Below are 14,541 nucleotides of genomic sequence, written 5' to 3'. Positions count from 1 at the left end.
GTTTTGGGCGCGATCCGACTCGCTGCACAAAAACGCAGGGGTCCAGTCGTATGTGACAGTAATAAGGTAAGTAATAGCGATGCGACTTCATCCAACAACGCATTCACTTACCTTATTACCATCACATCCAACTTGACGCCTGTGTTTTTGTGCAGTGCGCCGGATTGCGCCAAAAACCCCAGTGTAGTCCTACCCTAACTCCCCTCTGCGCTACATACCTACTGCAGTATTTATCCAAGGATAAAGTATAGTGATTTTACTGTATCACACACAGTATAAATGCTTAATAAATGAGAATGGATTCTGCCTTCATGGAAGGCCAAGTATTCCACTACCTGGTATATTTCTAGTATAGAAGAAAAATCTTAATTTATAAAAAGGCATTTTAGGGAAATAGGGAACACAATTACAATGTGCAAACAGATACAATGTTTAGCACCAATACACTGTAGAGTCAAGTTTGCTTCCTACATTTACTTCTGGGCATTAGGACAAAAGCCATCAAAGGGACAGACTACAAAATGTTGCCTACTCACATACTTACTGCAGCCAGAGTACTCTTACCCAAAAATTGGAAGAAACCCTACCCTTCCTGAGAATGAGTCTATAATTACTATAAGGGTAAAAGCAATGGACACATTAAGGGGTCAGCTGCTAGACAGGGAATTATCAATACACCCTTTATATCTATGTATAACCCCCTCTTTTTTGTTTATAGCCTCTGCTTTTTGATCTTTTCTTTGTATCCTTTTTTGTTATCTAGACATTTGTATCGTATATTGCTACAAGTGTTCAATACAGAAATTTTTATTTGTAAAATTGAAAATGAAATAAAGTTAAAATTAAAAAATAAATAGTGGCAGCGTGTATGCAAACACTATATTCCCGCTTTGCAAATTGGACTTACGACAGTAAATGATCCCTAAAGACTAGATTTGACTATTGTATTTGAAAAAAATGTCAAGACCACAGGATGACATCCACTAGCTGTGAATGTGAAACACTGTGAGAACAGCCTGACACAGGATAAGATTACAGAAAGCCCTGGAAAGCCCAGTGTGACACCAGTATCAGCAGAAGGTTGCCTGATAATAGATAAGATGACGGAATATCGCTGCAAAAATATTTTCTCTGTGATACCAATTCCCTTGTGAAGTGACTAATACAGTAGCAGAAGCAAAGACACTTTTAGCGTGGGAAAGTAGCTTATTTTTTTCTTTTTAGAATTAAAAAAAGGATGCAATTTAGGGGTAACATATAAGAACAAAGGGAATGGGGTTTAGATGGTCTGATAAATTGTAAGAATACATACATCATTACCCAAAACTATTGTTTTTATTCTTTAGATGCTCTAATGGACTCCGAATATTGGAGAGTGGAGGTTCTGTAGGTTGAGTGTATATCTTTATTGTAAAGTGACTCCTACACAGTACAGCAGCCATATTACAGATACCAGAGCACTGCAGGACATTTCATTAAGAAAGGATGCAGCTTTAGGAAAAGTATTGAAATCTTATATATTGTTGAAAATTGAATTCTAATATGTTGTGTGGAATTGTAAATAAAGGAGATACAGTAAGTAATTTATGTTATGTAAAACATAACTTTTGAATGCACAGGGAATGCATGGAAGTATAAGGCATTAAAGCCAGTGAATCATTTTTAGAATCATGGGACCTAAATCCTAATTTTCTGGCCTGAAAATCTTGAAAAAACAATTCTCTGTGAGTTTAGAGAATTCCAAGTTCTAAAAACAGTTCATCGTCTAAAAACACCCATTCAATTAACCTTTTAGTAAACAATGTTATCTGCCTTCTAGATCTGCATCAGCTCGGACATTTATTCCTTCCATGCATAGTAAAAATATTTTGCAACTCTTCGCACAGCAGATTTTTTTGTTCCTCTTTCCATTTTTGAAATGTTGGGAGGTATGCAAATGCATATAATAACATAGTTAGCATCACCTAGCAGCCAACCAGAGTATCAATTACAATAATCGCCACCTCATAAATGCAATAAAAGCAACATATATATGTAAACATCACCCATCAGGAATTTAAATTCATAAACCAGGCTTGTTAAATATGGTAGATTAATATAAGTATTATTTTGTTTGCTTAAATGGCATTTTTGTTTTTGAATTTGACACAATTTTGTGAAACTGTGTACATTCTTTTGTAAAATGTGAATGCATTGGAGTAAATGAGATGGTAAAATGACATTACATTGAAACGGGTGGTTCACCTTTAAGTTAACTTTTAGTATGTTATAGAATGGCTAATTCTAAGCAACTTTTCAGTTGCCCTTCATTTTTTCTTTTTATAGTTTTTGAATTATTTGCCTTTTTCTAGCTCTGTTCAGCTTTCAAATGGAGGGTAATTGACCCCATCTACAAACAAATACTCTGTGAGCCCCCTACTCCTCAGTCCCATTTTCCCTGTCAGGAGGCAAGAGACAAGGGTGCCCACTATCTCCTATCTAACTCTGCCTATTTTTGGACAACATACTAATGATAACTAAATCACTTTCCACTTTGCCAAATTTGATTCACCTATATAACAGTTTTGTAGATATTTCAGGCCTTAGGATTACCTATGCAAAAACATACACCCTAAACATCAAACTCCCACCTCCTATGATTAAGTTCCAAATCCAATGGGACCGATTCCAACAACTTCACTCCCCTCGTCCTGGAGAAATATTTCGATGCATGCAGATAAAACACTTCTTAAAATAAAAGTATAAATGCACAGGTACCCCCTCTTCCTCATATCTGGATACTTTCAAGGCTATACCAAATAATATTGGAAGCCAACTCCACTCCAATTCTGCCTTATGTCAAAGCCTGGGAAGGAGACCGAGGTCACTCTCTTGAAGAGCAAGACTGCTTCAGTTTTTGGGACTCGGTTGCTCAAAGCGTAATTAACATTTCATTACTTGAGGCAGGATATAAGGTTCTGATGTGGTGGAACTTAGTTTCAGATAGGCTACATAAAATAAATAACCACTATAATGCCCTATGTTTTAGAGGCTGTAGAGGATGATGGCACGGCTTACCATATCTGGTGACAATGTCCAGAGTACAAAGATTTTGGACTAGAGTCCACTAAATTGTATTATTAGTTACGGAATAAACCTGAGAAAATTACAGGTGCAAGATCTTCAGAATCAGGACCCCGAATATAAATCGGTATACAAGAAAACTTATCACCCAAATTTTTGATGCTGCTAAACTTACCATTGCCGAATCTTGGAAAACTCCACTTTTATCTGTTCAACAACTAAAAAACAAAACAAACTGGATTCTAGTTAAAGAGAAACTATCATTTTAAATGATAAGCAAACTCAGTTCCAAAAGATATGGGACCCATGGGTACTTTATAGTCTGAGCCATGCTCTCATTTAATTGATAGGGAAAAGGAGGAATAGACAAACAATTGGGGAAAATGGAAAACTAGGTGAGGGAAATGTATACGTCCCTAATATAAATTGGTACGTAACCTTAAAGGCCATCCATTGATATGGGCCTGATTGACAAGATGCTTCACCCGCATATATGTTCAAAGAATGGTTACAGAAGAGAACCCTGTGACCCGGCAAAGAGCTGAAGGAAGCACCTTCTCAGTTTTTTGATTCTTAGGTTTAGGCTTTGCTTTCATTTTAGCCATTGTTTCTGTTGTTATTTTTGTTATTAAAAATCTTTTTTTTTAAAGTAAAAGCTACAGATCTCAATCTATGTAACCCTAGTTACATTTTTAGAGGGAAATTATGTGAACTCATAGGTCTAGTATCTAAGAAAGAAGGAGCTCTGACCTATAATTTTCCATTTCTTCTCCCTCCATACCCTTCCCCTCCCTCCCTTCCCTTATCCCACCCAATGATAAGACATGGGCTACAAGTTAAGTAATTGTAATATTCTACAGTTTATTATCATAATTTTACACAATACTTATGAAATAATATGTATACATTGTATCTTTATATTTTCAATAAAAGTTTGAAAAACAAAAGAAAAAAAATGCTTCCATGTTGCCAACCCTGCACCCGTACAGAAACTTATATAGCCGGGGAGAGATCTGGGAAGGGCTCTGAATTCTTGGAAGGCAAGGGACAGCTAATAATTATATCTGCATTTTTAATTCTACACCATTGGTGTAACTGTGGATTTTGATGCAAACCTGTACTGGCAAAAAAGTTTATTAATCTCTACAGTAACCAAATCAAAGCAAACTAAACCTAGAAACAACACCCAGCCATATTGTAGTATGCACTTCTGCAGAGCTTTGCTCTTTGCAGGATAAAAATACGGTATTTTCTGTACAGCTGAGAACTGCCTTTTAACAGTAGATAGGATCCCTTCTTGCCAAATATTTGTCTTTTAATTTTAAAGATATATCCTCATATAAAAAATAAAATTGCAATCCTTGGAGTGTGGAAATAGTTCAGTTTGCTAGGAGTGTGCGATACCATATACTATATTTTAAAATTAATGTATTGACATAGATTGCATTCACTCTTCCCTACTGTGCAATGTATTAAAATAAATGCATGATAAAACCTTGTGTCTATCTTACAAGGAGCAGCTATGGACAAAATTAAAGCTTCTACTTCATTGGCTGTGTCAAACACAGGCCTTATCAGACCTTACCACCTGCTTGACTGTTGCATTTTTTTTTTTTGTTCTACTAAATGTTCAAGTTGCATAAGAAGGAGGAAGCATGAGTAAGGCAGAAATCAGCAGATTAACTATCCAACGGAGTATTACATGAAGTCACTAAATAAAACTGTGAGAAATAAAATCATGTTTTGCTGGGTTCATGGATGTCACAAACAATATAGAGTAAATAAAGCAGCTGGTTTTAGCCTTCATGTACATGTTCATGCAAATGTGTGAGCATATGTGTATAAAGCCAAATAACGAATGCAAAGCTTTTCTAATGTAGCATGTCATATACAGTATACACATTTTAGAATGCTGGTCCTTACAATTTTATATTGCCAGAAATACCCTTCTATGTTTATGTAAAAAAAAAAAAAAAAAGCGATGGGTGCCTTGTGTTGGTATTTAGATAAAAATTGAAGCACCCAGATGCAAGAAATTAAATGGAACCACTTGCATTATATAGATATTTGCCCAAACAGTCTGAAATTCATAAATATTTTAGCCTGCTGTTCCAGTTCTTCATTTAATTTTTATTATTTGCATTTTTAGGATTTCCACAATACCAAAACCTCAAGAGCCAGGGTAACATAAAATCACACAATAATTAAACCGTGTTATGCATGGATAATCATCTACTCATCTACTAATGAAAAACAAACACATGTGTCTGTAATGCTGGAGGAGCATGGACCTACTAAGTGTTCCCAACCTGTGCTGGTATAGGATTGTATAGATACTATAAAGTATGCAAGTTTATATTAATACATTACATGGTTTCACTTTTGTATGATTTTTTTTTATCGCCCCATTATTTGAGGAGCTGATACTGTGGGAATATTACACTGAGTAACAACCTGGAACAAATGAGCGTAGCTGCAAAAACTGAATGTTTAGGGAACGGTGTGCTTACATTTTCTGAATGTAAGTTTCCTCTTTACTCTCAAAGAGGTCCCCCTACTTTTTCAGAGGCAGAGAATAGTATTTTGGACATTTAAGGTTATTTTGACTTTGTATTAATCTTTTGTTTGGCTACAGCAGTGATCCCCAACCAGTGGCCAATGAGCAACATGTTGCTCACCAACCCATTGAATGGAGTGCTCAAATATGATGCTTGTATGTATTGTGCATAATCAAGTAGTGCAAGCGCTTAGGTCTTGTGTCATTACTACTAACATAAGAATAGTTTTTTTTGTCTGCATTCCCTAAAAAAAAACTTTCCACTCAATATGAGAGAAGGTCAATTCAGCACAAACAGGCACAAATATTGTTATCTCACATCCCAGATTCTCAAGCAGCAGTCAAACTTCCCGCCGCATTACCATCCTAAAATTATCTTGTCAGATGGAGAGAGTCACTTGGCCTAAACATGCTAGTGGAATGCACGCAGCTGTATCCAATGTGTTGTAATGGTGACTCAGTCCAGCTGCGAGCAAGTTGTAATTCTATATTGCACTGTGTGTGTGAGACCTGGCACAGGAAGACGACATCCTGCAGCTGATAAAAAGGGCTTTTGGCTTTGGATTCATGTTACTAGTGCAAAGGGTAAGGAGGCGAATTGGAGTTAAGAAGTGGACAGGGAAGAGCAGTGAATGAGCAAAGTTAGTGCCATGACGACAGAGGGAATAGTGCTTCTGCTAGTGCTGCTGTTCTGCTTGGTGCTCCTACTACCCTGCCATGCCCAACTGCAAGATGGTGAGTTCTTATACTTCTTCATACACAATACTTTTTTTTATGGGATTTTTTTATTATTATAGTAAGGTAGTGCCAAATCCCTATGTTCCCTACTTGTTCTATGTCCAAGAACAAGCATGCACTGTGTGCTATGTATGATATTGTTTACAGTCACTGTATCCAGTATATAATAAACACACTGAGAGCATATTTACGCATAACAGAGACTGTATAATGTATTGACATCAATTATATTATTTACCAGAATTAGAGTGCTTAAAGAGGTAGGTTCACTTGAAATGAACTTATAATATGATGTAGACATCAGTATTCTTTCACATATTGACGTTTCATCATTTGGTAAAATTTAAATGTGGTAAAAAATTGTATTTTGTTTCCTCCACCTCTCAGGCTTAGACTTGCAACAACTATGTGGTTGCTAAGACTTAATTAACTTAGCAATCAGGCAGTAGTTTGGAAGTCAGGATGCAATAAAAAATAATTAAGAAAAACAAAAGAAAAAAGAAACCATGTGGGCAAATTGTATTCAATCACAGAGTTTACCCAATTTATTGTGTGTGAAGTTATATGGCAAAATTCAGTGAAACCTCAATTTTACATCCCATGATGTTAAAAAGGTTCTTCTTTAAATTAATTTTTAACAAAATGCCGACATTGATAATTTGAGAAAATATTTAATTGATCATCATTCTTCATGGTTTTTCAATTATTTATCTTTTTGTTCAGCACTTCTCCATTTGGTATTTTAGCCATTATCTGGTTCCTAGGGTCTTATTTAGCCTAACTACCAGGCAGTGGTTTGAACAAGAGGTGGGAATATAAATAGTAGATAGCCTGCATATAAACATAAGTAATAAAAGCAGAAATAGCAATAGACTTATAGCCTCACAAAGCAATAGATTTTGGCTGCCAGGGGTTAGTTATCCCTATTTGAAACTCGGAAAGAGGCAGAAGAAAAAGCCAAATAATTCGAAAACTATAAAAAAATAAATAATAAAACTAAATTGCAAAGTTGCTAGGAATAGGACATTATATAACATATTAAAAGTTAACTCAAAGGTGAACCACATCTTTAAGTTCTCCTTCATTTTCCCTCGTGTTATTTGAGGTCCTATGCAAGTCTATATTATACAGATTACATTTTCCTAATTTTAAATTTTCCTGGATTTTACACAAATTTTTTCTGATCCCCTGAAAAAAGTAAAATGGGGTTATACTGTAAAATATAAATTAATATTGTTTAGTGAAAAAGCCTGTTATCTAATCCGGATTTAATGGAATACATTTTTGCCCAAACATAGTATAAAATGTACAAATTTTCTGAATCAGAAAATCCGGCATCTTAGACTTGTCGAAGTTGCATACAATCAATGGGAGCAGTCACAATTATTTTATGATGTGCGTTGGGTTTTGTGCAATATCCCGAAGTTTTCTGGCAAGCAGCATAAGTAATCTGAGTTTTTGGGTGAGAAATCCAAAAAAAAGGGGAACCCTTTTTTTTTTCTGCAAAGCAAATTTTCGGGAAAATGTAATAATAAATAAGCAAATAAAACCCGAGCGGATTTGATCGGAGATTGTAGCAGAAAATGTTGAGATTAAATCGGACTTTGATAAATAACCGCCATATTGTTTTTATTGTGTGTTTTTAAAAATTATCTCAGTGGCATAACTGCACCAAAATGGGAGCAATAATTTACTGATTGCAATGGAGTTTGGGGAAGAAAAAAAACACCTGACCAAAATCAGCTAGAATATGCTTGTGTGTATGCATTAGTATATTCACACAACTGAGGAAATTTTAAAAACACAATGTAAAAATGCTACTTGTGGCATTAGGGTAACATAAAATCACACAATAGTGAAACCTTATTATGTATGGATGACCATCATACCCTTTAACATAGATACTCATATAACAGAGCCGAAACGAATGTGGCTGGAATGCTGTAGGAGCATGGACTTAATGACAAGTGTTACCATCCTACAGTGGTAAAGCACAGTATAGATATTATAAAGGGGTACATCTATAAATAAAAGGGTTTCACTCAAGGATTAATAAAGGATAAGATACTGGACTTCATAGCAAATCATAATACTATGAGTTTGTGCCAGCATGGTTTTATGCGTAATAGATCTTGCCAGACTAACTTAATTTCTTTTTATGAGAATGTAAGTAGAGACCTCGATTCTGGGATGGCAGTGGATGTGATTTACTTAGATTTTGCTAAAGCATTTGATACAGTGCCACACAAAAGGTTACTGGTTAAATTAAGGAATGTTGGCCTGGAACATAGTATTTGTACCTGGATAGAGAACTTCCTAAAATATAGACTACAAAGAGTGGTGGTAAATGGAATGTTTTCTAATTGGACCAGTGTTGTTAGTGGAGTACCGCAGGGCTCTGTACTAGGTCCCTTGCTTTTCAACTTGTTAATTAATGACCTGGAGGTGGGCATTGAAAGTACTGTTTCTATTTTTGCAGATGATACTAAATTGTATAGGTTCCAGCCAGGATGCTGCCACTTTGCAGAGTGATTTGTCTAAACTGGAAAACTGGGCAGCAAACTGGAAAATGAGGTTCAATGTTGATAAATGCAAGGTTATGCACTTTGGCAAAAATAATATAAATGCAAGTTATACACTAAATGGCAGTGTGTTGGGAGTTTCCTTAAATGAGAAGGATCTAGGGGATCCCAATTTAACTATGTAACTATGTAACTATGTAACTTTTGTATGGTTTTATGTCACCCCATTTCTTGAGGATCTACTTGGGCTGTGATGTACAATGTGATTTAAAACAAAAAAAGATGCAGGCGAGTGCAGTTACCTATAGCAACCAATCACATTTGCTTTCATTTTCTTATTTGAAGAATTGCTGATTTGTTACTTTTGGCAAAGGGAGTTTTGTAATTTAGCAACTATGTTTTTAAATGAACCCAGGGGCGATCCTGACCCCTTGGCCAGATGAGGAGGCTTTCATGCTGCTGCCTCCCCCCTTCTCCCCTGTTCTCACCTTTTCAGCGCCAGAGAGGGTCCGGGGGTTAACCTGTGGGCACTGCCGGCTGAGGCGAGATTCTCAACATGCCCCGTCAGAGCATCTCCCCTGAATGAGCCTTAAGGGAGAATTCAACCCTTGAGGAAAAAAAACCCCATACCCCCACCCCAGGTAGACCTCCCTCCCTCTTCCCCCCAGGCTAACTACCCCCCCCCCCGGGAGATGCCCCATACTCCATACTTACCCCTCGGCGCAGATTCTTCCAGCAAAGTTCCACGCATCCATCTTCTGGCTCCTCGGTAAGCTGACTGGGAGAACGGTATTTCTGCGCATGTGCAGATGGAGAAGTTTGCCGGTTTGCGACAACTGCGCATGCACGGAATTACATGGAAATTGTCGATCTCTCAGTCAGCTTACTGAGGAGCGGGAAGATGGACATGTGGGACTTCGCTGGAAGAATCTGCCCTGAGGGGAAGGTATGGAGTATGGGGCATCTCCCCGGGTATTTAGCCTGGGGTAGGGGGTAGGGTTTTTTTCCCCACAGGTTGATTTCTCCTTTAAAGGAGAACTAAACCCCCTTTAGGCAAAAATCCCCACTGGTCCCCCTCCGCTGGCCCCCTCTCTGCCTCCCCCCTGCTAAGTGTTACCCCAGAATAGTGTCCCCTGTAGGATCACTGACCACACAAGCAGAGTGAGCACAGCGGAGCTCACGAGCGTCATCTGCTGGAGCTTCGGTAATCTTCGGGTCTTCCTTTCGGCAATTTCTGTCACTTCCGGTGCATGTGTAGTTGTCGTGATCCTGAATATTGCTCCAACTGCGCATGCGCCAATACGGCACTAACTTTACAAAGAGTACCAAAGCGCCGAAGATGGCGCCCATGAGCTCCATTGCGTTCACTCTGCATGTGCGGTCAGTAATCCTACAGGGAACAGAATTCTGGGGTAACACTTAGCAGGGGGGACTTGCCTATAGGGGGGTTTAGTTCTCCTTTAAAGGCAGTGGTCGATAAGGATATTTGTCATCTGTGATTAATTATGCACGACTGTGGGCAACAAATACCCAAAAATGTGTCTCCAGTGGAAATAATTGGAAAGCACTGGTGATAAACCAATGCAGCACTTTGTTCTTCCAAAGTCACCCAAAGTTGCCTCAGGAGGAAAATCTAGGTGACTTTGCAATAAGTTGGTTTTACCACCAGCGATTTAAGTTATTTCCAATGGAGATGCATTTTTGGGAGATTTGTCACCTGCAATTGTGCATAAATAATCGTTGGCTACAAATCTCCCTGTAGGCCACTGCCCCAAAGTTATCTGGTATAGGCATGTACGGCGTCAGACATGCACCCAACCTATACCCATTTACCCTAGGCTTGACCTGCACTTACTTACCTGCTTTCCCCTTGGGAGGGTTACAGGCCCCTGATGTGGCAGCCATGGTGGTCCACACCCCTCCAGTCCATTGCTGAATTTACTATTGTGAGCTGTTAATGAGAAATCTACCCAAAATGCCATGGTTGCATTAGTTCACCGGCTCCAGCTAATCAGTGTTGTAAATTTCCTAGAACAATACTGTACTTTAGAACAATTTGCTCCTCACTGATAAATGTCTTTGAGACAAAGCCTCTATCTTCCAGCCACAGGGTTTATAAACTGTCTGATATTCCACAGGGGTAAATCCATTGAGCTTTATTATGTTTTATTTATATTACAACTACCTATTAAATGTAAAATGCTATTATGCACAACAGTGATATCAGTCTCTGCAGCAGTGGAGCATACAATCTAAGGTTTCCGATTTATACTGTATGTAGATGATTTTCAGATATTGGTCAGGAAAGCATTGGGGCAGAGTCCATACACAGCAATTGGGCTTATTCAATTTGGCTTATATAGAAAAAGTGCATAAACACTTATGAGAACTTTTTTCTGTACATAGATACCTGAAATGAAACTATATATCTGTAAATCAGGGACTTCAAGTCCCAGAATCCACCACTTCACTACGGAACAAGTGATCGCACATGGAGCTGTAGGCTCTGCTACTCTAAGCCTATGTATTTTTGCAGACTGAGAAAAGCAGATCCTCTCTGTGTCCTGCTCCATTTATCTGAGCCTTTTCCATTTGTGTGCACTCACACAGCAGAGCGGAGGTCAGCCTAAAATGCCTTCTTTTGTATATTTGGGCTGACCTCCTTCTGCTCCGCTGCGTGTGAGCACATGCAGGCTGATACAATTCAAAGCGGGCACAGAGCGGGATCTGCTTATATTAAATTGCAAAAATATGCAGGCTGAGAGCATCCAAGCCTACAGACCCATTTGCCCATAGCTTTAAGTGGGTCTAAGCAGCACCTATGAACACTCCCCCACCTGGTGGGGACCTTTTTGCTCTGGACAGGTGCCCAGAATGAAACAGCAGTGAGGGAATTTAAATTCCTAGAGGGTGGGCGGTACCATTTTAGAAAAAAGAAAATAAGAAAAGAGGGCCAAGCAGTGCTGCTAATTTAGGAACATATGGATCGCTCATTATTAGTTATTAGTGCAGTCATAGGTGAAAGTTCTGTGTGTTGGTCTTGGGCCAGCCCTAAAGATCATATGACTATGTCCTCATTTAGCATACAATGTTATTAATGAAATAGATGCAGAAACACAAACCTTATACATTTATGACATATTGTAAGAGGCTAATCACCTTGTGCCTCAAAGTCTTTTTCCTTTGAGATTGTAAACGCTAATGAGTAGGACCTCTTTTACCTCCTCCTATATTGGTCAGTGTTTGTATAGAATTTGTATATTTGATGTAAAAAAAATTCTATTGTACAACACTGTGGAACATTGTCAATAATAATCACAAGCTTAGATCTGACTTCTTTTTAAAGACTGTTTTCTTGTCTTGCTTTTTCCCTAGGGAATAATAATGGAAAGATGTGTATGTAAAAGGAGTTATTGTGATGGCAACTCCACCTGCCATCTGCAGTCATTTTTCTTTTTTTTCTGTTTTCCACTGTTTCTTGAACTCTAATCTGATGACTGTGTTCATGCAAACAATGCCATTAGAACAGCCCAGTTAGTTTCTTCCTCCATATTGTACTTCCTCCCCTTATCGCTTCAAGCATGTGATTGCACTGATGACATTGCTGCCCTTTTCAACAATACTGTACGCAACGAAGAATTTCCCTTTTCTCATTCTGGTACAAGACTCACACATCTCCCAGCTGTTTCCCTATGTTCTTCCCATGTTTGTGTGGGTTTTCTCTGGTGTCTCCCACGCATTCAAAAAACATATATGAATATTAATTGAGTCCAGATAAAATTGTCCCTACTGTATGGGGCATACTGTATAATTTGTATTGTACACAAGAGCCACATGAATATCCTTAAAATGGTTATGAGTGGTCATCAGCTATAATTGGTGGTTAGTGATGTACTTTCTGTCAAATGACTCACTGCAATTTAAGTATTAAAAAGATGCACCCCCAGTTGTGAAATATGAGGATATTAAAAGTCATCTTGTTGTCCTTGACCTTTTGTCTTTACATGGTCATGGAACTTTCCTCAATGACTTATAATATCCTTATATTTTAGTATAGGGGTCATTATTCCCTACATAAACCACTGCTGTAGCTTACGAAGCAGACACATAGCAATGGATTGTAGCCATGAATACAAAAATTTAAAATGTAAAATGTTTTTAAATTAATTTACTATGGAAAGTTGCTTAAAATTCTATTTTCTTTCATCGGGAAGATGCACTCTGTTTCTGACTTTGAAGTCACTAGACCAGTTATAATTCTCAGTGTAATAACTGTCTAAAGAAGTGTATTATATTGTGAAACACAATTATTTTCTTCTTATTTACAATATTTCAACCAAAGAGTTAAAGTAACAATTCTACTAACTCAGAGCAACAAATTGTATGCTTGCATTCAAACAAGTGATCAGTAAAATCTTGTGGTTGATGGTGGTTATTACATCATATAACTAGACCTGGTACAAATTGTATGATAATTGTTGTTACCTTAATATTCCCTAAACTGCAGGAGTCACCCGTTTGGTATGGAAGCAAAAATGTGACTCTGTACACTTTTGGTTTGTGGGTGTTGCATGTTTTGTTCTATTTGCCAGAATAATAGTGGTTTGGATATGATTTAGAGTGGTTTGGATGAAGACAGAGCTCTGTGTCCCTATGTAAAAGAGGCTAAGGTCATGTCTTACATAGGACTAAAGGTTGGGAACCACAGACTGGGTAGAAGTGCACTGCGTATAAAGCAGAAACTGGACATTCAAACTTCTTATGGACCATTGTAGAAGGGAGATAGGGTCGTTAAGTAAATTTGGACAGAGTTATCAAGTGGAGATGTCTCTAAAGCAATTGGACTTTCTAAGTATTCTTGAAAGTGTCATCCAGTCACAATGGCGCCATATTCATCATTGAGGCAGGTATCTATGTTTTTTTGCAAAAAGGCCTACACTATATCTTACACAGAACACTGGGAAGCTAAGGATTCAGAACCGTAGACTGGGCAGAAATATAATGCTCACAATATGAACCAGGAAAACTTTTTTATTATACTAATTTTGTCTGGGAGAGTTTAATATTTGGTCAACTGAATAGGTCCATTTTTATTTGCAGCTCAATGTAGAACCCTTAATCTGAACTTGGAATGGGAGAGCTAGCAGAATAGCGATATTAATCCTGTAGGTCTGTAAATAACTTTGAGAAGATGCAAAGGAGGGGACCTTAAAAGAAGAAAATGAGACTGAAGGAGTAATAGAAGTACAGATATCGGAACTATTATTCAGTCCAGATTTTAAAACTTATTTTCCTTTTCCCACTAAGAAGGATTTACTAAGGCTCAATCTGACTTCTTCATCTTCTAAAGGAAATGTATCTTGGCAATCTCATTAAAGTAAAAATTAAAAAGGAAACGTGTTTGGAACTTGAAGGGAGCTCTTAATATAAAACATGATTGGGTCTTTAAACAATGCCCTATATGATGAGATAATTGTTTCAATGTTATTACTATAAAAGTCATAAAAGGAATAGTTTATACATAGTGGTAGATGATGCTTGTATGTTTAGCTGCTTCATGTTTACTTGGCCAGATGTCTAAGCTTGAAAAGGAAATTACACTTGCATATTGAGCCATTATGTCTGGCCATGTGTCACTGCAGTGGTTGCATTATGTGGGTG

The 14,541-nt window shown here is 37.7% G+C and overlaps 1 protein-coding gene across 3 annotated transcripts in view; it reads left to right on the top strand.

Moving 5' to 3' along the window:
* Positions 1-5,973: 5,973 nt before the first annotated feature.
* Positions 5,974-14,541, top strand: part of susd1.L (sushi domain containing 1 L homeolog) — a 57,776-nt gene continuing 49,208 nt past the window's right edge. The window contains exon 1 of one of the 3 annotated variants that reach the window (XM_041562576.1): positions 5,974-6,355. In XM_041562576.1, coding sequence (XP_041418510.1) covers positions 6,253-6,355 — 103 coding nt within the window. In that variant the 5' untranslated portion in view covers positions 5,974-6,252. The remainder of the gene's footprint in view (positions 6,356-14,541) is intronic. The other 2 variants (XR_005961185.1, XM_018256374.2) reach the window with 2 other exon arrangements.

This window comes from Xenopus laevis, chromosome 1L, assembly GCF_017654675.1.
Source record: "Xenopus laevis strain J_2021 chromosome 1L, Xenopus_laevis_v10.1, whole genome shotgun sequence".
Taxonomy (NCBI): domain Eukaryota; kingdom Metazoa; phylum Chordata; class Amphibia; order Anura; family Pipidae; genus Xenopus; species Xenopus laevis.
This window is presented reverse-complemented; position numbering and strand designations above follow the sequence as displayed.